Below are 20,264 nucleotides of genomic sequence, written 5' to 3' on the forward strand. Positions count from 1 at the left end.
TTCTGTCCAACATCAGACACACCGTTATTTTTATTGGGCATGAAACGAGATGCCAGAAACGTCCGTTTGTCAGATGATTGTGTGGACTTATGTATGTGCCAACAAAAAGTCCCACGGCATCTTAAACCAACTTCAGAAAAAAATGAAGAAAAAGTTAGAAAATGGCTGTGTGGTGAGCAGCTGGTTAAAAACGGAGACGTTTCAAAACACTGTCTATTGCAGTTTAAGGTTGTGCATCGTGCTCACCTCTGTAAAGCCAGATTAGCCCAAATGTACCCACAAATTGATCCACTGTGTAACAGATGCAAATCAGAAGAGGCCACACTAGTTCATACTTTTTGGTACTGCCCCAAAATACAGTGCTTTTGGGGAAATATATGTGAGGCACTTAGCTGCATCTTGGGAGTCCAACTGACTTTAAACCCACTTGTATTTCTGTTTGGAATAAACAGCGGGGCTCCGACATTGCCTGCAGGTGGTCAGAGGATCATTACTTTTACAACTTTACTAGCTCGACGCCTCATTCTGCTTAAGTGGAAGGATGCTGCCCCACCCACTTTATCACATTGGATTCAAGATGTGCTTTACCATCTTAAGCTTGAAAAAATAAGATTTACTGTAAGACAATCAGAGCATAAATTTTATAAGGTATGGAGACCATTTCTCAACTTTTATAGTTTTACCATCTACAAGTGTAACAGAATGATGCCGTTTTTTTTTTTTGTTTTTTTTTTCTTCTTTACGTGTGTATTAATATATTTGCACTTTATTTTTTTGTAATGTATATGCTATTTAACCTATACTGTGACAGATTTTATATATTCATGTTTCTGCTTATAACTTGTACCATTTTATTTCCTTATATTTCCATTACTAAAATTGATATTGGTGTATATGACACTGACAGCAGCAGGGGGTGGGGGACTGGGTTTTGAGTTTGTTTGTTCTATGTTTTAAAACTGAAAACTTAATAAATATATAAAACAATAAAAACGGAGACGTTTCCATGTGGTTTGACAGGATCAGTGCAAAACCGTCATTTCTAACCTTTCAGATGTAGAGCTATTCTGACCCTAAAGACGTCATGCACCTCGTTTTGAAGTTTAGGGTGGAAAATAAAACCTGAATATAGAATTTAACTCTTAATGTAGAGTTAATTTTCAAAGCACCTTGCAGTGGAGCTGAAAGCTTCATTTAGCACATTTACCCTGATTACCTTCTTTAGAGACCAGCAAACTTCAGGATTTTCAGAACAAGAGGAGAATCAAAGACTTTTGTTTTCCACCAGTGCAGACAGATCCCAGTGATGTGACAATAGTTTGCTCTTTCCTCAGGTGGTGGTCGGCGTCCTGGTCTTGGACATCAATGATAACGACCCGGTCATTCTTAACCTGCCGTACAACACCAGCGTCAGTGAGGGAGCCCCCATCTACACCTCTGTGGGCAGAGTGCAGGCCCGGGATGCAGACAGCGGGCGCAACGCACTGCTCACCTACAACATCACTGCTGGAAACCCCGGAGGAGCCTTCTACATCAACGACACGGTGAGAGGCCCAAAACCTCCCGTCACATTTGGGTTCGGTCCACATCAGAAACACCCGGGCCTTACTGCTGCCGTCTTCAAACAGAACCCTGCCGAACCCCTAGGTCTGCCCGAACAGACCTAATCCAGGTCGTCCAAAGCAGATAGAACAAGACGATCTGAACAACAAGCAGAAGAGTGAATCTCAAAGGCTTTATTTGTGCGTCATGTCTTAAAAAAGTGCAATTATTTGATTTGTTTGCTTATCACTTCCATCAAGATGAATATAAAGAAATGTAATCTTTTTTTTTCTTTTCCTGGATTGTTTTCTTATCATAATCTAATAGGAATGAAACTTCATTTGACGCAACATTTCACAGCAGTTTGGAGAAACAAAAATAGCAAAACCATGAAAGTCTAGTGCCGTACAAATGTTAAATGGATTTCAGTCACAGGTCTCTGCTCTTGACTGAAAAAACCCTCTGTGATGTCCGATTCCCGCTCTCACCTTTGTTCAGGTTGGTTTCCTCATACTTCTGATTCACAGAAGCCACAATAGAAAACGGCTCAGCCACATTTGAGGCTTCAAAACGAATTCTGTACGTTTTTCTTTAACGTGTTGAAATTTTGGGTAAGATGACAGAAAGTCGGTGTGACACAAGCTTAGAAACCAAGAACACTCACAAGTGTTTCAGGACATTTTGGAAACTCCCTTAAGAAATCCGCTTGAAGGTTTTCACAAACGTCAGCTTCACAGTTTCTGCTGAGAAACAAAGATTGTCTAGATGTCTGTCGGCTGAGGTCTAAAATCCAAAGCAGAAGTTCTCTGTACTCTTAGCCTGTTGTTGGTGCCTGAGAGCTTTTTCAGGCCAAGGATGAGTAACTGGATCGGATCTTACTCAGTATTTTTTTAGTGAAACGTAAGAAAAGAGTAATAAACATTTTAAGGCCTTGTGTAATATCTACTGCAGCACAAGTGTTTCTCTTCCATGTTCTCCTCAGACGGGCGTGGTGAGCGTCAACAGACCGCTGGACAGAGAGCGAGTAGCCGAATACACACTCACCATCACGGTCAAGGACAACCCTGAGAACCCCCGCATCGCTCGCCGGGTAACTGTCCCCGCATCGCCAGATGCAGATTTTAAAGGTGTTCTTGCTCCAATAAGGACAGTAAGGGTTTATTAGCGATTTAAAACGTATGCATTCAGTTCAGAAATGACGTCTCGCATGCTGGTGAAACGAAATAAACCTACTGGGCCCCAATCCAAATGGTGTTTTCCCATATTGATATCACCGGTTTCATTGTGAAAGGATTTTGTGATGGGATAGGTCGATACGATTAACAACTTGCCTCAGACAGACCGGTCCGGTTTGATCATAGGACCAGAAATCTATTCATCAATCAAGTCGATTGCTCATTCCAGCCTTAATAGCTGGTACATTGGATTTTTTCATCTCAGATCACTCATAATAAAAGCCATGAGACTTTGTAACAGTGTTTATCACAGTCAGTACCAAGTACAGAAGAGGAGAACTTCAGAGCTGCTGAAACTCTGTAACGCCTTCCTTTAAAAACAAAATCTGGCGGGTTGACATGCTTTGTGGTAAAGGTGAGAATCTGTTTTTTGTATGACTGAAAGTCAACCACCGAGGCAGCTGACATTTGCACGGCACAGAATCTGCAAAGCCTTCTTCAGATATCTAAGACGGACGTCTGGCTTTGTTAGAAAACCTTAAACAAGAGAGAACTGATGTGAAGTTTCTCCTAAATCTGCTTCTCTGAGCATGTATGTCTCCTTCCTCCAGGACTCAGACTTCCTGGTCATCACCATTTTGGATGAAAATGACAACAGGCCCATATTTACCGTGACGAACTACAGAGCTGAAGTGGTGGAAAACTCTGCAGCAGGTAACGTGTGGGTGCAGAGCACCTTTCTTGTAGTTGCACTACCTGGCACTGTGCAGTATCACAGTCTCCACCACTTCCTGAACACGTTTTCACACACGAGAATATTTATTTCCTGTTTTTTTTAGCTGGTAGCTGCAAATGACTGACGTGTAGCATCAGTTAGATTTTGAAAATACTTCCATAAAACTTGCTTGGTTGTTAAAGTCACAGTAACATTTCACCCCGTTGTTTGTCCAAAAGCAAACAAATGTAAAGCATGTTTGTGGTTAAAGAATCTGTCCTGTTCTTTCTCACTTTGTGAAACAGGCACCACTGTAACGGTCCTAAATGGGCCCGTTCTGGCTGTGGATAACGACATCGGACCTAATGCTGTGGTGAAGTATCGCCTGCTGGGACCGAGGGTGGACCTCTTTACTGTGGACCCAAACACGGGTAAGACGGTCTCTCTGGGGGACATCAGAAGGAACTTGGGGCTGCTGTCCAGGACTGTCTGTCTGTGTCTCCATGTAGGCAGTTTGCTCGTGCGTCAGGGAGCAAAGTTGGATCGAGAGGCATTTCAGGATCCCCGGGTGGAGCTGATTCTGGTGGGAGAGGACATTGGAGGTTTGAACAGCAGTGTCCCTCTCACCATTACAATCCTGGACCAGAATGACAATCCTCCAGTCTTTAGCCCTTCCAGCTTCAGCGTGCGACTTCCTGAAAACAGCCCAACTGGTACGTTGTACTGTGTTTAGGATGTGCTGGGGTCACGACGACCCATGCAAATAATTTCAGCTCGTCGCCCACCTTGCGTTTGCTTCATCCAGGTGTGGTGGTGACTCAGTTGTCTGCTACGGATGCTGACTCTGGTTCCAATGGCTGGCTCACATATCGGCTGGAAAGCGGCGCTCAGGACCGGTTTGTGGTCGACTCGCTGTCCGGCGCAGTGCTGGTGGGCAACACCACACTGGACAGAGAAGAGCGTGCATCCTATCGACTCGTCGTCGTGGCAATCGATCGCGGCACACCCCCTCTGTCGGGCACAGCCACGCTGACGGTTATCCTGGATGACGTGAACGACTCGAGGCCTCGTTTCATTGAACCTATAACCATGATTAATGTGAATGAGTCCACCCCTCCTGGGGTGGTGGTTGCTACGCTGACTGCAGAGGACCCCGATCTGAATCCCCGGCTGGAGTACTACATCATCTCAGTGGAGGCGAAGGACGATGGAAATAAGCCGGTGAATGGGCTTCAGCAGTCCTTCGGTATCGATTTGCACACAGGTGAGACAGATTTCGGTCCCGTTTTCAGATCTTCAGAAGCGTGTGCTGTTGGATGACGGATGTGGTAAATGTGCATTTGTGGACATAAACACGCGATGACTCCCCAGGTGCAGTTTTTGTGCGTAACCCTATCAACAGAGAGCTGGTGGCCACATTTGATATCATTGTGTCTGTCCACGACAACGCCAGCGATGTTATTGATAAGTCCACCAGCGTTCCTAACGGTGAGTCTGGAATCCTTTTACGGAGAAAATTGGCGTTCGCTTCTTTCTCTAAGATATTTCCTCCATTCCAGCGAGGCTCACCATCAACGTGCTGGACGTGAACGACAACGCCCCTCGTTTTCGGCCCTTTGGGGTAACCAACTTCACAGAGAAGATTTTAGAGGGGGCCCAGCCAGGGACCACACTGCTGTCTGTGTCTGCCGTAGACCCTGACAAAGGTCCCAATGGCCAGGTCACCTACCAGCTCCTCAACCTGCCGCGAGGAGAATACATCAGACTGGAGGACCCTTCAACAGGTGCCATGAAAAATCTAGGAAAAACTTTAAAAAGGAGGAAATTTCTCCTAATAAATATCTCAGTCTTTGAATTCTCTAAGTTTATCTGTCATCGTTGTTCTGCAGGAAAGATTGTAGCCAACAAGACGGTGGACTTTGAGCAAGTGCAGTGGTTGAATTTCACTATACAAGCTCGGGACCAAGGCTCCCCCCCCAGGAGTGTTGAGCTGCCGGTTTATCTGCAAATAGTGGACGTTAATGACAACAACCCTGTGTTTTTACAACCCTCCTACCAGGTACCAAACCAGACCAGTCCAGGGTTTTTGATTTGAGCAAAGTAAAAACATATGTACTCTGAGGGAAAGGTTTGATATTTTCATTTGTCTTTGGGAGAAAATGGGCATAAATATGAACTAATGGCAGCAGCAGTCAACAAAAGTTTACATTTCAGTTTCTTTTTGTTAATTAACTTGGCTTGAGTTCCTTTTTACATCCCTTTCAGTTTGTCTTTCTGCGCCTGTAGGAGCCTGTGTTTGAAAACGTGGACCTGGGTACCACCATAGTTCGCGTCAGAGCCACAGATGCTGACTCTGGTCTCTTTGCTGCTATTGAGTACAGTCTGGTTGATGGGGAGGGCAAGTTTGCCATCAGGCCAACGACGGTAAGTTCAGCCAGACGCTTTTTCCTTTTAGAAATCTAAAATAAATTACTTTTTATCAGAAGTCGCAGCAGTTCAGGGGAAAAGTGTCCAGTTTTGGGATGGTTCGAGTAAATGTCGTATGAAATCACTTCAGATTTAATTTAAAGAACTAAACTAAAATGATGCTAATACCTCAGTGTCTGTAGTTGAAGCCATTGTTTAAATTAGAAATTAAAGTTTTGTTGTCTTTGGTGATCATTGGTAAAGACTAGCGTAGTTAGGAACGATCAGAACAAACGTCAAAAACGTGAATAAAACCTCGTAGTTTTCAGTTTTTTGTCAAAAATCAAACCTATTTCTTCTATTCCCTTCTATTCCCCACCAGGGAGAGATCTACATCCTTTCTCCTCTGGACAGAGAGACAAAAGACCACTACACTTTAACTGCTGTTGCTCGAGACAACCCTGGTGGAAGCTCCAACAACAGAAGAGAAAACTCTGTCCAGGTACAAGAAACAGGATGTGATCAATTTGTAGTTTTTCCTTTTTGTTATCTGATGAAATTCATAGAGGAGTCAAGAATGTTTCACTTCCTCCTAAAAGCACCTCTTGGGGATTCTCAGAACATGTTTTTTTACAATGGAAAAGAGTTTTTCAAATATTTGTGTTGTCAGAGATTTGTGCTAAAAGTGGGAGAAACTAGTCAGTTAACCCAAACCTTTGAGAGAAAAGCTACTAAAAAGTGGATCACTGGAGACGTTTAACTGCAGCTTGACACCAGGACCCACAGAAAATCCTTCCTTTCCCTTCAGGTCTTGGTGACCGTTTTGGACGTCAACGACTATCGTCCGCGCTTCACGAAGCGGCTTTACAACGTCAGCGTGTTTGAGAACGAGCCCAGTGGGACGTCGGTGGTCACGGTCACGGCGGTTGATCTGGATGAGGGGGAGAACGCCGCTGTGTTCTACAGCATGCTCGGATCCCGTTTGGGTATAAATAATCTTCAGAAGTTCTGTCAGGCTGGAATCTACAGGCATCTTTAGTCCGTCTCTGTCCGTCTTCAGACGCCTTCTCCCTGGACCCAATCACTGGACTGATCCGTTCTCAGCGGCTGCTTCAGTCTACGGAAAGCTTCAACTTCACTGTGGTGGCAACAGATCAGGGTCGCCCCCCTCTGTGGGGCACCGCTGACCTGATCATCACCGTCATCGACGTGAATGACAACAGGCCTGTGTTTGTTAGACCGGTCAATGGAACCATTATTCACATCTATGAGGTATCTGCTCCAAAACCTGCTGCCGTGACATCAGTGAAGTTTGAGTAACAATTTTGCTTTTTGGAGATGTATTTGTGCATAAAACACTGAAGGGAAAACCTGCTTCCCTGATGGGTTAGAACAGTGTAACTGATGAAATGTTTTTCTCTTTGACTCTGGGTTCGGTTCTGTCCACAGGAGCAGCCTCCTAGCGTTTTAGTGTACGAGGTCTATGCAACAGACTCCGATGCGGGAGTGAACGGAGAAGTCCGCTATGCCTTTTTGCAGACAGGAGACTGGGAGAACTTCCACATTGATGCTCTGTCCGGAGTCATCACCACCACAGTCAAACTGGACCGAGAGAAGCAGGCCCTGTACAGCGTGAGTCTGCAGCCTGCAGCTTCTCCCCCTGAAGCAGCGCTGTTCTCTAAGTGTGTTCCATGACCCCCTCAGCTTATCATTGTGGCCCATGACTTGGGTCAGCCAGTGCCTTATGAGACCACACAGCCTCTGCAGGTGGCGCTGTTGGACATAGATGACAATGAACCTGTCTTCCTCAAACCCCCGGTGAGTAATCGGTTCCTGCACTGTACAGGTGTCATGATAGTGTCTGCATGTTGTGTTGAGCCTCTTGCCGTTGTGCTTGTGTGCGCCTCAGCGTGGCAGCTTGCCTTACCAAGTTCTGTCAGTGCCTGAGCAGTCCCCCCCTGGCACCATAGTGGGAAACGTAACCAGGGCCGTGGACGCAGACGAAGGCTCCAACGCCATCGTCTTCTATTTCATTGCAGGTAATAACGTGTAGCCAGGATTCTGTTTCAGTGGAACCTCATTATTTCCATGATGAAGTCAACAAAGCCTTTTGTAACTGCTGAGAACAATGTTGTTGTTGAAAATGAACAAACACAGTTGGATGAAGCAGTTTAAATGGTTATAGATGTTATATAAGAATATAGACGTGCACATACCTCAGGCCTCAGCCGGAGGACAAACAGTAAAGAACCGCGTCCATAAGGTGAAAGTCACTGAGGTCTCTGCTTCCTTTGGTAGAGGAACCCTCATTCTGTTGTTGGTACCAACACTGACTGGAAAAAGCCCCCCAGCGCCTTGATGGAAGACTTTTAACCCAAAAATAATCAAATAAGATTTGGGGGGGGGCCTCAAAAGTTGTTTTGTTTGAAGTCTCAGTCACATCTGTCCTTGTGAGTGGATACGGGCTGCCTGCAGGTAGAAGACCTGTACGGGGCTCACAGGTGACCCTCAGGAAATATGAAGGTGGTAGACGCTCAGTGAACCCGTGGAGAGAAAAAATGTTCATGCACTATTTTTTCTTTGTTCATGCTTCGGGCGACAGGTCGTAGTGAACACTTAGACAACACGTACAGAGGGAAATCGGTGAGACGCAGGCGTGGTGTTCAGATGTTTTTGATTTTGATTTTTAACCCCCCAATCCTGCAGACTGTACACGGGGCTCGTTAGTGATGCTCATGTGACACGACGCTCCTTGCTGCAGCCTGACTGTTAGAAATGAAGAAATCAGACAGAGTGTAGTTTGTGTGGATGTCCTACGGGCACTTATGGATCACGTGCACACCCCGTGCGTGCACCATTTGTGTGCGGTCAGTAAAGAGTCAGTACTCACACCTTACCAGCGACTAGAGTGGCATAAGGACGCCGTACGACATCATCACCTGTACGTTATAGGTGCGTGGGACTTCCATTATCCTTATCAGAACTTTACAATACAGTTACCACACGCCCGACAGTGGTACGTTCCATTTTCATGATGTCCCTTAAGGTGGCTGTACGAGCCTCAAGGGAACTGACAGACCCACGTGCCCCCCCCCTTAAGATGCAGCCACTCCTCTCTGTGACCCTCCATGGACCCGGACAACCCAAAAACCTGCAGAACCTGCACAGGGAGGGCTGCATCTGCCCTTCGGTGTTTTCCCACAATTCCTCCATGTTCACTTCAACAGGCCCCCCCACACTTTACATGGCTTAAACTAGCTGACTTTTCAGGAAATACTTCTCTTCCAAACCTTCAACTTACTGAAATGTTATTTTTTCTCGCTGTGGTCAGAAAGCTTCAAAAGCATGAGAATGTCACCAACAGTCATTTCAGTCCCTACTAAAAACGTTTCAAATGATTTTTCTTTACTCTAAACATTTTCCATCAAGGCGGAAACAGTGACGGAAACTTCGGCCTGAGTCTAGAAGGAGAGCTGAGGGTGCTCAAGGAACTGGACCGGGAAGTGACACCATCTTACTCCATCATCATTAAGGCCTCCAGCAACCGGAGCTGGACCCCTCCCAAGGGTCAGAGGTCATCAGGCACTAAAGCTTTGGATCCTGCTCTTGATCCAAGTCTGCTGGCAGTCCGAATCGAGCTGGAGGACATCAACGACCAGACGCCCCGCTTCACTAAAGCAGAATACACAGCAGGTAACGAGTGCTGACTCGGTCCAAAACCGCAGGTTTTCCAGAACATCATGTTAATTGAAAGAACCCGATCCGATCAGTTTGTTTGATCCCATGCGTGGTGGCGCAGTGGTGAGCTCTCTTGCCTCACCTGGGGGACCTGAACCAGAACACCAATGGGGGGCCTTTCTGTGTGGAGTTAGCTCTCCATGCGTGGGTTTTCTCCGGGGACTCCGGCTTCCTCCCACCGTCCAAAAACATGCTTCATAGGTTCATTGGTGACTCTAAAACTCCAAAAGGTCCCTAGGTGTGACTGTGAGAGTGTGATTGTTGCCCTGGGTCAGAATGCCCCCCTGCCCTGACCCCCAAAGGGACAAAAACAGGTTGAGAAGAAGATGAATGAAAGTTTGTGGCATTTTGCTGGCTGGGAAAATGAAGAGGCTGGCCAATCAGAAAAGAAATAAAGACTTGATCTTTTCACAGGGAAACACTGAAACAATGTTTAGATGACGGCAGATGTAGTCTGCAGAAAAATGCAGAGTCATCTTTACGACTCAGCAGAATACAGAAACGACATCTGAAGAAATGAAGTGGCGAATGTCGGCAAAAGTCAGACCTGTGCTTGTTGCAAAATTACAAAGTAACCAGAAAGTTATGGCCTCCTGTCTAATTTTCACTCAAGAATTTCAGCCGAGAGAAAAAATATTGCCCAGTCCACTGTGTTTGTGTGTGTGTGTTTGTGTGTGTGTGTGTGTGTGTGTGTGTGTGTGTGCACGTCCTTCTTATTTCAGTAAATGATGAGCAAGAAAAGATGAGTAATAAAGGATGTGTGTTTGAAGTTCGATGCAGACGTTTTAACTGTTTTACTTCTTGATTTGCATCAAAAGTTGCTCTAAAAAGCAGGAGTTGCTTTAAATCAGAAATATTCCATAACACTGTTGGAAATCTCAAACTGTTACAAATGAATTCTCTTGGTGTTGATGCTCAAGGATAAATATGGTGAGGCGATCTAAACCCGACTTTTAGCAGGAAACTGTTATTTCATATTTTCAGTGAATTCTGATTTTCATCTGGTTTCACCTCTACGTTAGGGACTCATTTCCTTTTTTGTGACTGCACGCACAGACAGAAGCTTCCTCCCTTCTCTGCTTCAGGAGTTGCAGCAAACGCCAAAGTGGGCTCTGAGCTGATCAAGGTTCTGGCCATAGACAACGACATTGGAAACAACAGCGTCGTCCTCTATCACATCATCACCATCCATTACTTCCAGTCCCAGAGCAACGGCAGCGAGGACGTTGGAAGCGTCTTCACTATAGGCGAGTTCCTAAAACACTGGAATTCACCAGTTTGGACAAAACTCCCAACCTCCTGCCCAAAGACAGAAGACAGTCTGTGGACTTTTAGTACGACAATAACATTCAAACTCTTTTGTTCTTTCATGTAGACATTTCATAAAAATAATCACAATATATTTGTTTTTTGTCACAAAGGTTTCACTTACATTTAAAAAAATGAAGTAGAGTTTTTAGCTAAAAGCTTCAATTTGCATATTTTATATAAATAAATAAAATAATTCTCTACCAGAGGTTTGATGGTCTGCGTTGATACACAGTTATATATAAAGACAAAAAAAACAACCTTTGGTTAAAAGGATCTGAAAATCCATAAAGGTTTGGCGGATTGCAGACAAAAGCAGCTTCATTTTGATAATGCAAAAGCATTTCTGGTATTGATTTTATTTTTCATTATGCTACAGAAATGCTTCCATAGACGACCCACCTGTTCTCAGATGCATTTGAACGTTTTTATTCAAAGGTTACATCTGCACAGTTACTTAAACTGACTTGAAATTCACTTTGTTTTGACTTAGTGACTCTTTTAATATTTCCAATAAATCTTTCTTTTAATGTTTTATGTAAAGCACTTTGTATTGTCTTTGTACACAATCATGTGCTGCACAAATAAACTTTTTTTATATAAATCTCTCATTTATAATCTAATTTGGTTCAAAGTTTTACCACACAAAAGCTGGAAAAACGCCAAACCAAACAAAACTACCACGATGTACAAAATCCATTTTTCCAGATCTTTGCAGAATGGCTCAATTATCTTCAGTGAATCATAACATTAGAATAAATCAGTTTTCTGTGTCATTCTTTGTGTTCAACTCAGTTTGTCCCAAATGTTATGTGAAATGTCAAGAAACACCAGAATAAATCCTGAATTTTTGAACTGAACTGACTTTTTCTCTGTTATTTCCAGGTTTGACAGACGGCGTCATCCGCACGTACGACCTCTTCACAGCCTATAATCCCGGTTATTTCCAGCTGGAGATTTTGGCTCGGGACTACGCTGGACACAGCACCACCGCCAACGTCAACATTTACATCCTCCGGGACGACCAGCGCCTCAAGATCGTCTTTAACGAGATTCCTGATTTTGTTCGTGCAAATAAGGAAGAATTCCTCAACCTTCTGTCAAACATCACCGGTTCCATCGTGAACCTGGATGACATACAGGTTCAGTTTCTGTCCTCTGCTGCCTCGGTGAACTGCTGTTTGGTTGTTTAAATATCCGCCATCTTTGCCTCCTTTTCATGTGATCTAGTTCCACGTAGACAACAAAGGCAGAGTGAGCTACAGCCAGACGGACATGCTCATCCACGTCGTGAACAATCAGACCAACGCCATCCTGGACGTTGAAAGGTTTGAAACACCTCTGTGCTTCACCTGAACGTCTGTGCTTCACCTGAATGTCTGTGCTTCACCTGAACGTCTGTGCTTCACCTGAGCCTCTGTGCTTCACCTGAGCTTTTGTAATCGGCTGGAACTTCGACTGTGTGTTTGCAATATTTTCTCATCTTCAGAGTGATCCAGATGATCGACGAGAACAAGGAGCAGCTGAGGAAGCTGTTCCGAACGTACAACGTTGTGGACGTTCAGCCTGCCGTTGGTGACAAAGTGCCCGATGACATTTCCACACTGCAGGTCTGTGAGACGCACTGCCCTACAGGCTGCGGTACATCTCACCTGCGCTGGCTCCATTTTCACACCTTTCCCTGTGGTTTTTGCACAGCTGGTCATCATCATCCTGGCGGTGCTGCTGTGTTTGGCAGGAATTCTGTTTGTAACGATGAACTGGCATTATCGCAGAGTGTAAGAGACGTTGAGTTTCCGTTAGCTCACTTCAGTCTGCTGTCCACTAACCATTATTCTGTGTACGTCTTTCTCCTGCAGACACCAAAGAAAGCTGAAAGCGATCGTTGCAGGATCAACAGGTATGATCCTGGTTCTTCCTGGTGAAATGTTCTCCTCTAATGTGAAATCCTGAAGTTCTTATCTTCCGCCATACAGGAAACCAGGGTCTGATGGACGTCCTCGACATGCCCAACACTAACAAGTACTCCTTTGAGGGGTAGGGTTCATGCTTTCCTCTTTATGGGTTCAAATATGAAGAAGACTTGTTTTCTCTCATCACGTGTTGCGGTCTTCCTCCATCTTCACTGAGACGCTGCTTCATGCTGCTGCGTTACTGTTTGTCCTCCTTTCAAACCTTCATCTCTTCGGCCCTGCAGGGCGAACCCGGTTTGGCTCGACCCATTCTGCCGCAACCTGGAGCTGGCGGTTCAAGCTGACCACGAGGACGACCTGCCAGAGAACCTGAGCGAGATCACCGACCTGTGGAACAGCCCGGCGCGTACCCATGTGATTGTGACTCTTCAGCGCCGCCCTGTGCCGTCACACCTCCCCTCTCCTAAAGCGTCTTCTCCTCCCCAGGGCACCTTCGGCCGAGAGCCCCAGGCGAGGCCTGAGGATGACCGTTACTTGAGAGCGGCCATCCAGGAGTATGATAACATTGCTAAACTGGGTCAGATCATGAGGGAGGGGCCCATAAAGGTAAGTCTGGTTAGGGATGCACCACTTGTTTGAAAGGTTGAGTAAGCATGCGATCAGGTCCAAACCCCAAAGAGAGGCAGACGATGACCTTCTGTCAGCTCAGGATGTAGAAGGTTTGAGCTGTTTGGGTCTAGCTGTTGGTCAGACGCTCCCCCAGGGGCGTCCTGTTCATGGCTGCTGAGTGTTTGATCCCCACTACCGTCCCATCAGGGCTCCCTGTTGAAGGTGGTCCTGGACGACTACCTGAGGATGAAAAAGCTCTTTGCAGCGCGGCTGGTCACAGCATCCACCGGCCCGGGGGATCGCTCGTCCGTCACTGAGGTGGGCTCAGAGCAGCGAGTGTACCGTCTGCACCACCTGCTGCTGACGAGTGATCTAGCATTCCTCCAAGCTCCGCCTCTGACATCCTCTCTGATTGGACAGCTTTCTCTGCTTCTGCTGTCAGTGGTGGCATTTTCCTGCTCTGATTTTGATGAGCCATCATTCTTCTCCTCTAGGGTAACCTCATCACTGACTGTCTTTAGCCAGAGCCAGTGGAAACCCTTTGACTGTCCTGAACACTCTGCTCACTAAGCTGACAGATTCCTCTTTTCATCCTGTATCTTAACACGTCTGATGTGCTTTTATCAACAGCATCTCAGCTCATTATGTTAGCTTTATCAAATCTTTTTCTTCTAACCCCGAAAAGCTGATCCAGAGTGATTTGGACGAGGATGAGGACGAAAATCTGGACGTGGGTGGAGGTCACGGCCCTCTGCGGTTCAAGCACAAACTTCCTGTGGAGCTGAAGGGCCCCGAGGGCGTGCATGTGGTCCACGGCAGCACAGGAACCCTACTGACCTCTGACCTCAGCAGTCTGCCAGAGGACGACCAACGGGCCCTAGCACGCTCTCTGGAGGCTCTGAATGCAGACGGAGGCTTGTACTCAGAGCGCAACGCCCGCACTGAATCTGCAAAGTCCACGCCGATGCATCGCCAAAAAGATGGCGACGCACTGTCAGGAAGCCCCCTGGAAATCACAGAGTTATGACTAGCCGAGGCCTCGCTGGTCTGAGCGCCAGAGCCACTGGTGTGTGTCCTTGTGCCTCCACACCTCCACCTGATAATGCTGGAGAGGACAGGAATGTGTGCAGTCTAGGTCAGCCAACGCCAGCGCATCGGTGAGGCGTTCTGCTCTGGCTCAGCTGCGTGGAGCGCGGGACTTTCCTCAACGTTGTTCCTGGGCTGCAAACACTCAAGGAAGGCCGAACACACACACTTAAAAAAGACCTTAAAGACACGCTCTGACCGGCGAACGGCCAACTACAAGACAGGTGCAGTCAGCGTTTGGAGGGGAGAACTTCCACATTTGTTTGTTCTGAGCTTGTTGGTGAACTTTAGCTCAGACATGAGGACTGCGTTTCCCTCCAACCAGCACCACACAGGACGTTCTTGATGAAGGAAACAAAAGAAATCCTCCGTTCTGGAAGGACAACAGTTGACGTTCAAAAACTTAATCCAGGAAGATGACAGAGATGTCCAAACACGAAAAAAGTGACACGTTTGTTTGTTTGATTTAAAAGAAAAGTGGGAGGAAAAGGCTGAAGTGTCCCCGTTTTACAGGAAGATGGCATTGAGCCCACAGACTTGACACTGCCGTGTGGAGGAGTAAAAGTCATGCTCAAAATGAGCTACTTGATTTATTTTATACCAAAAAAGATTCCAGATATTTTTCAAAAAAAAAGGCTGGCTTCTGAAAACCGTGAATAATGTTGGATGTTTGGAGTATTTTGTGCTTCGGTCGAAAAGTCCGTGTTTCCTTTTTCTGACAGTTTCTATTGAATGTTGGGAAAGTTTAATTTTTTATTCTCATTTTGTATGTTTTTATTTGTTGTTATTGTCACCAGCCTGACCTGAGATCTGTGTTTGGAAATGTTGTGGGATGATATGTGATAATAAAAAAAATATGCAACAGCATCTGCCTCACGTCAGTGGAATAATGCAGACTGACGGACAAAAACCCTTAAACTCAGAAATTCTACTGCCTGCAGGAAAACGACACACTGCCATCTAGTGGTCAATGTCAAGAAAAACACGCAAACGTTTCTGCAGATCACTCAAATGTTTATTGTTGCCAGGTTTCATACAAAAGGGTCAGAGTGGAGACCGAGGAGTTTTCGTGGGATTCATCGGCTTGTAGCGCTGCTGGAGGACGCCGCGGCGCCGCTGGCTGCCATCTTCTTCAGCGTCCTGTTCAGCTGTGGGAGACAAAGGACACTGTTTATGATCACAAAACAGGAAATCAAATGTTTAGCACTGAAACGTCTGCTCCAGTGTTGACGTAACTCCACGGATCCTGACGCAGATAAAGTGGCTTTGCTTCCATCTGCTACACTTTAACGTGAAGCTGCTTTTCTCTGCATCAGAATCTGATGGAATCAAACGGCCTGTGGTTACTCCAACACTTACGGGTCAACTTCTCTTAAGGTAAATGCCAGAAAAAGCCGCCAACCGCCCGCTCTGTCCGTTCAGAGTAAAGATCCAAACGTACCTCCTCAAACTTGTGGATCTGTCTGATGAAGAAGTCTCCATAGCGACGAGCCACTTTAGTGTCTGCTATGTGGATCATGTCCTGTGGGAGGGGAACGCACTCGTGTGAGCAGCATGTCTAATGTCGTCCTTACGCGGCGCCCTCGTGGTGTCCACACGCTCTACCTTGTCGATGTAGAAGTCCACCTCAGAAGCAGACTGGAACTCTCCGTCCAGAGCAGAGATGCCGCTGGTCCAAACCAGGTTCTTCATCTTGTGTTTGAAGACGAGCAGCTGGATTCGGAACTCCTGCTCCGTCATGTCCAGGAAGCCTGCGAGTTTGGCTACAGGCATGGTGGTGTAGAGCTTCAGGAAGCTGCAGCGACACAATGAAGGTTAGACGGGCGGGCACAAGGCCTCGGAGCTGCAGCTCACAGGAAGTACCTGCGGATGGTGGAAAGCTGCGCCTGCTGCTGCACCTCCTCAGCAAACACCTTCAGCTGCTGCTGAAAGGGTTCTTTGTGGTAGTTGGAGTGAACATTGTCGTAGTTTGGCACCACGGGCGACAGGAACTTAGGACAAGCGAAGCTGAAGAGTTCCTCAAACACCTGCAGATCTCTGAGGAGGTAAAGAGGGTCAGCTGAGGCGGCGGTCTAGCTGAGGCGGCGGTCTAGCTGCAGCGGGTTGGGGAGGGCCGGCCCACTCACCCCTTCTGCATGCGCAGCATCTTGTCGCCGTACTTCTCCCTGAGCTGGGTGTGGATGCTCTCGTCGATGCGCATCGGGTACATGGTGAGGGCGATGGCCAGCAGACCGTGCATCTGCTCGTTTTGTTTGTTGATCTGAAAGCAGGTCAGTCAGGTTGTGTGAAGATCAGCTGCTCAGGTCACCAGCATCCACGATCACCTGCTCTTCCTCACCATTTCATACTTATAGGTGGACCTCTGGAACATGTTTCTCGTTCGTTGGATGTAGAGCAGGATGTTGGCAAAGACGCGAATGGCGTCCTGGTAGCGGCGCATCATCAGATAGGCAAAGCCCACATAGTAGTAGGTGGTGATCTGGCACTCAGGCACACGAGAGTACATGCTCTGGAAGAGGAAAGGCAAAGATCCAGAAGGTTCTGGAGAATTCTGCACCCATGGAGTCACAGAGTTCATCAGGTGGCCTCCAATCCTACCTTCTTGTTGAGCTCAATGTTCTCCAGAACTTTAATGGCCTGGTAATAATCCCCGAGCAGAGAGTGCAGCCTCAGAAGGCCGACCAGACTGAAGTAACCCAACATCTTGTAGAGAGAGTGACGTCCGTACTCTCCAGCCACGCTCTCTGGGTCTCCTGCATGGAGACGAAGAGGTTTGAAAGGGCAAAGCTAAAAAAAAAAAAGATCTTTTTTTGTCTTTACCTCCACTGGTGTAGACCTCCAGCTGGCGGTTAATGTTGCTCTTGTCCACCAGGGAGTGGAGAACATTGAGAACGCTGTGGACGTTCCAGATTTTTGGGTTGTTCCTCAGGAACTCGATCTCCTCCTCTGACTTTTTAGCCGTTTTGCATCGGTACTGACTGAAGGACTGGAACTGAGGAGACACGAGGAGTGACGTCATTTATCTCAACCGCGACTCCAAAGCCGTACTTCCTGTTCGCCATGCCACCGACGGCCCAGTGAGCCGACCTTTAATGACGCCACGGCTGATCATTTGCACTGGAAGAACCTTGTCATGTACCTGGTAGATAAACTCGTCGATGATGTCCCAAAGCCACTGGTTTGGCAGCTCCAAAGGGGCGGGGCCATCGGCATCTGTTTACAAACAATCTCACGTTAGCAACCAACCCGATTCTCCTGAAGTGCTGAGATCAGCAGAAGGAGGCGGCAGCTCCTACTGAGGATGTAGTTGAAGAGGTTGCAGTAGTTGTAGTACGACTCAAACCTCTGCTCCAAAGTCGGGCCCCCCTGATTTAAAAAATAGAAACTTTTAGTCAAAATAAGGTTCCACAATGCACTGCAGTGTTTCTGCTGCGCTGACACTTACGCTGACTTTGGCGTAGATGTGTCTGTAATACAGCTCCTTATAGAGAATGAGGAACACGGCGTCTGCAACAAACAAGCAGATATCATTTTTTCTAAGGACAGAAAAGACTGAGGGGGATTTAGGAGACTATTCTAAAAAATGTCAACGTTTCTCCACAAAATGAAACTCCTGATTATTTCCCCTGAAGCATGACCCGCTGCTCTCACCACTTCCAACGAGTGAAGCGATGGCCTCGGCCTCCGGCCACGGAGACGACTTGAAGAAACGGTCCGTGAGTTTATTCCAGCTGATGAGGAGCAGAACCGGAAAACACTAGTCAGGCTCGTGTCCATCATCCTGAGCAGGCTTCAGCGGGACGGTTCGGCCGTACCTGTTCTCGTAGACGTCCTGGATCTCGTAGATCTTCTGCTCGATGCTCTCGCTGGACACCCGATTGGACTGCAGCTCGTAGACCTTCTGATCGATCAAGTCGGAGATGGTTTTGTGAAAATATTGGAGGAAGTTCTTGATGACTTCTGGAATGACGTGGTACGTCTGCTGCTCATACTGCCTCTCAAAGGCCAGGTCTGCTTTGGGGTCACCTGGAGGCGAACGGGAAAACTTTTGTTCAACGAATGAGGCTTCATCAAATGTTCCTTCCTCAGTCTGGAGCAGAGCTGAGGTCTGTGCCACGACCTTTTGACCTGATGGGAGTTAGAAACGTCACAGTGAGTGACATCACTCTGCACATCTAACGGCATACTCACCGGTGTGTAGGTCGTAGTCGGTGGTGGTGGTGGTGGTGGTGGTGGTGGTCGTGTAGGCGTATGGGTCGTACTGTGGACAAACGGGGGATTGTTATGGCGGCGATCCAGACCCGTCAAGTCAGTTTTTAACGACAAACTAGGTTTCACACATCAATACCGAACATAACGGAACCGTTCCAGATGATAAAGAGATATTATAGGACCAAACAGAACAACATTAGCATGCTGGCTAGCGAGCTCTTCTGCTCCACCGGCTGGAACCCAGAGTGGCTAAATCATGGCTAACTCAAAGCTAACTTTGGAAATCTGCGCGTATTCGTGTAAACTTACTACTACTTCTTCTTCTTCGTGGTACGACATGTTCGCGCGTTCTGTGACAAATTCAGCGACAGAGCAGGAGAAAAGCTATGCGTGATGCCCACAAGCTAACGCCGCTAAACCACGCAGCGCTGACAGGAAGTACGGAGGAAAACCGGAAGGAGAAACTCAGGAAATGGTTCAGCGGTGCATGATGGGATATTGAGTTTGGTGTGGTTCTCAGCTGATAATTCTTGCTGTGAAGAAGTGAGATTTGCATCAGACAACGAATACTAAAGGTACATTTGAAGCAGTTCTTTGCTTAACTAGTTTATTTTTATTGTTTCCCATAAACAAATTACTCAAAGTTTTTCAGAACAGTTCTAAAATATGCACTTTAATATGGTCAATATGCTTGGTGTCTATTTATTTTCAGAAGTGTACAAACATAAAAGATCAGGAAATGCTAAAAGCACACTGACTCCTGGTGATGTAATATAACATCTTTGTTTTCTATTTTAAATAATTTATTTCAACCTTCTGAGTCGGTTTGAACTATAAAATTACGACCAATCCTAATGTTCTCCGTGCAGATGGTAAATAACTACATGAGATGGCTCCTTTACAGTGTTTTTTAATATCAAACTTGCTTCACCCGAGACTGTCCCTGTTTGGAAGCACCTTACAAAACTCCACGCCCTTGGAACAGTTACGTTTGTTTGTGACTTGTTCTTCTGCCCACTTTAGAAACCATGACTCAGAATCTGCATTTGTGGTTGCACATGCTATGTGGCTGCATACAGTTCTTTCACAGATAGCAAGTTATCTAAGACTTGGGCGACCGTGGTGCAGAGGTAGGGCGGTCAACCTCTCAATGGAAGATTGCAGGTTCGGTTCCCACCTTGACTGCCTGTGTCAAAGTGCCCTTGGGCAAGACACTGAACCCCACACTGCTGGTGGTTGTATTGGCATCAGTGTGTGCACGGGACACTGACTGTAAGCATCCTGGGCCTATTAGTAACGGGAGTGAACTACTCGTTACTGCCATAAGGGGGCAGCAGAGACACGTTGTGTTTGAGTTATATTAATAAAAATGGAAACTTTTTCAGAATAAAAAATTAATAAAGTCTCTGCAGAAATTGGACCTTGGCGTTTTTTCACTTGGATTCGTTGGTAATTTTTTCAAAAATCATAAAGGATTTCTCGTTGAGTGTAGTGCTACCTGGACTTGGGGACGGACTGTGAGAGTTTCTGTGATGGAGCATCTTTCTAACTATTGTTCAT

At 46.5% G+C, this 20,264-nt stretch overlaps 2 protein-coding genes across 6 annotated transcripts in view; one reads left to right on the forward strand and one right to left on the reverse strand.

Moving 5' to 3' along the window:
* The window catches only part of cdh23 (cadherin-related 23), a 178,772-nt gene extending 163,413 nt beyond the window's left edge, over positions 1-15,359 (forward strand). For 3 of the 4 annotated variants that reach the window (XM_023963385.2, XM_078931959.1, XM_078931957.1), the window contains 28 exons: positions 1,335-1,544; positions 2,525-2,632; positions 3,329-3,431; positions 3,738-3,863; positions 3,942-4,145; positions 4,238-4,696; positions 4,804-4,920; positions 4,992-5,216; positions 5,322-5,491; positions 5,719-5,856; positions 6,221-6,340; positions 6,647-6,824; positions 6,899-7,110; positions 7,288-7,470; positions 7,543-7,656; positions 7,748-7,877; positions 9,268-9,531; positions 10,662-10,823; positions 11,770-12,026; positions 12,115-12,212; positions 12,374-12,494; positions 12,583-12,662; positions 12,744-12,784; positions 12,861-12,921; positions 13,082-13,211; positions 13,284-13,403; positions 13,614-13,724; positions 14,092-15,359. In XM_023963385.2, coding sequence (XP_023819153.1) covers positions 1,335-1,544; positions 2,525-2,632; positions 3,329-3,431; positions 3,738-3,863; positions 3,942-4,145; positions 4,238-4,696; positions 4,804-4,920; positions 4,992-5,216; positions 5,322-5,491; positions 5,719-5,856; positions 6,221-6,340; positions 6,647-6,824; positions 6,899-7,110; positions 7,288-7,470; positions 7,543-7,656; positions 7,748-7,877; positions 9,268-9,531; positions 10,662-10,823; positions 11,770-12,026; positions 12,115-12,212; positions 12,374-12,494; positions 12,583-12,662; positions 12,744-12,784; positions 12,861-12,921; positions 13,082-13,211; positions 13,284-13,403; positions 13,614-13,724; positions 14,092-14,433 — 4,584 coding nt within the window. In that variant the 3' untranslated portion in view covers positions 14,434-15,359. The remainder of the gene's footprint in view (positions 1-1,334; positions 1,545-2,524; positions 2,633-3,328; positions 3,432-3,737; positions 3,864-3,941; positions 4,146-4,237; positions 4,697-4,803; positions 4,921-4,991; positions 5,217-5,321; positions 5,492-5,718; positions 5,857-6,220; positions 6,341-6,646; positions 6,825-6,898; positions 7,111-7,287; positions 7,471-7,542; positions 7,657-7,747; positions 7,878-9,267; positions 9,532-10,661; positions 10,824-11,769; positions 12,027-12,114; positions 12,213-12,373; positions 12,495-12,582; positions 12,663-12,743; positions 12,785-12,860; positions 12,922-13,081; positions 13,212-13,283; positions 13,404-13,613; positions 13,725-14,091) is intronic. The other variant, XM_078931958.1, reaches the window with a different exon arrangement.
* A 126-nt stretch (positions 15,360-15,485) lies between these two features.
* Positions 15,486-19,172, reverse strand: eif3s6ip (eukaryotic translation initiation factor 3, subunit 6 interacting protein). Of its 2 annotated transcripts, none has more exons than XM_004077498.4 (15): positions 19,014-19,172; positions 18,684-18,753; positions 18,308-18,518; positions 18,144-18,223; positions 17,938-17,999; positions 17,789-17,858; positions 17,632-17,705; positions 17,313-17,484; positions 17,091-17,245; positions 16,831-17,001; positions 16,619-16,752; positions 16,356-16,529; positions 16,098-16,287; positions 15,934-16,014; positions 15,486-15,640 (listed from the first exon to the last, which is right to left on the reverse strand). In XM_004077498.4, exons 1-15 carry the CDS (start codon positions 19,041-19,043, stop codon positions 15,569-15,571), a joined length of 1,746 nt encoding a protein of 581 aa, XP_004077546.1. In that variant the 5' UTR covers positions 19,044-19,172; the 3' UTR covers positions 15,486-15,568. The 2 variants fall into 2 exon arrangements, with proteins under 2 accessions (XP_004077546.1, XP_020565455.1); XM_020709796.2 differs by having other exon boundaries at positions 15,852-16,014.
* Between the last annotated feature and the right edge of the window lie 1,092 nt (positions 19,173-20,264).

This window comes from Oryzias latipes, chromosome 15 (assembly GCF_053564925.1).
Source record: "Oryzias latipes strain Hd-rR chromosome 15, Olatipes_Hd-rR_3.1".
In the NCBI taxonomy this organism is placed as follows: Eukaryota; Metazoa; Chordata; class Actinopteri; order Beloniformes; family Adrianichthyidae; genus Oryzias; species Oryzias latipes.

Bases quoted from the DNA above. Each gene is read 5' to 3' on its own strand.
- eif3s6ip (XM_004077498.4), bottom strand. From the start codon at position 19,043: ATGTCGTACCACGAAGAAGAAGAAGTAGTA. The intron at 18,754-19,013 runs GTAAGTTTACAC...GTTTGTCCACAG, and splicing joins ACGAAGAAGAAGAAGTAGTA to TACGACCCATACGCCTACAC. The intron at 18,224-18,307 runs GTACGGCCGAAC...GCTCCTCATCAG, and splicing joins CAGGACGTCTACGAGAACAG to CTGGAATAAACTCACGGACC.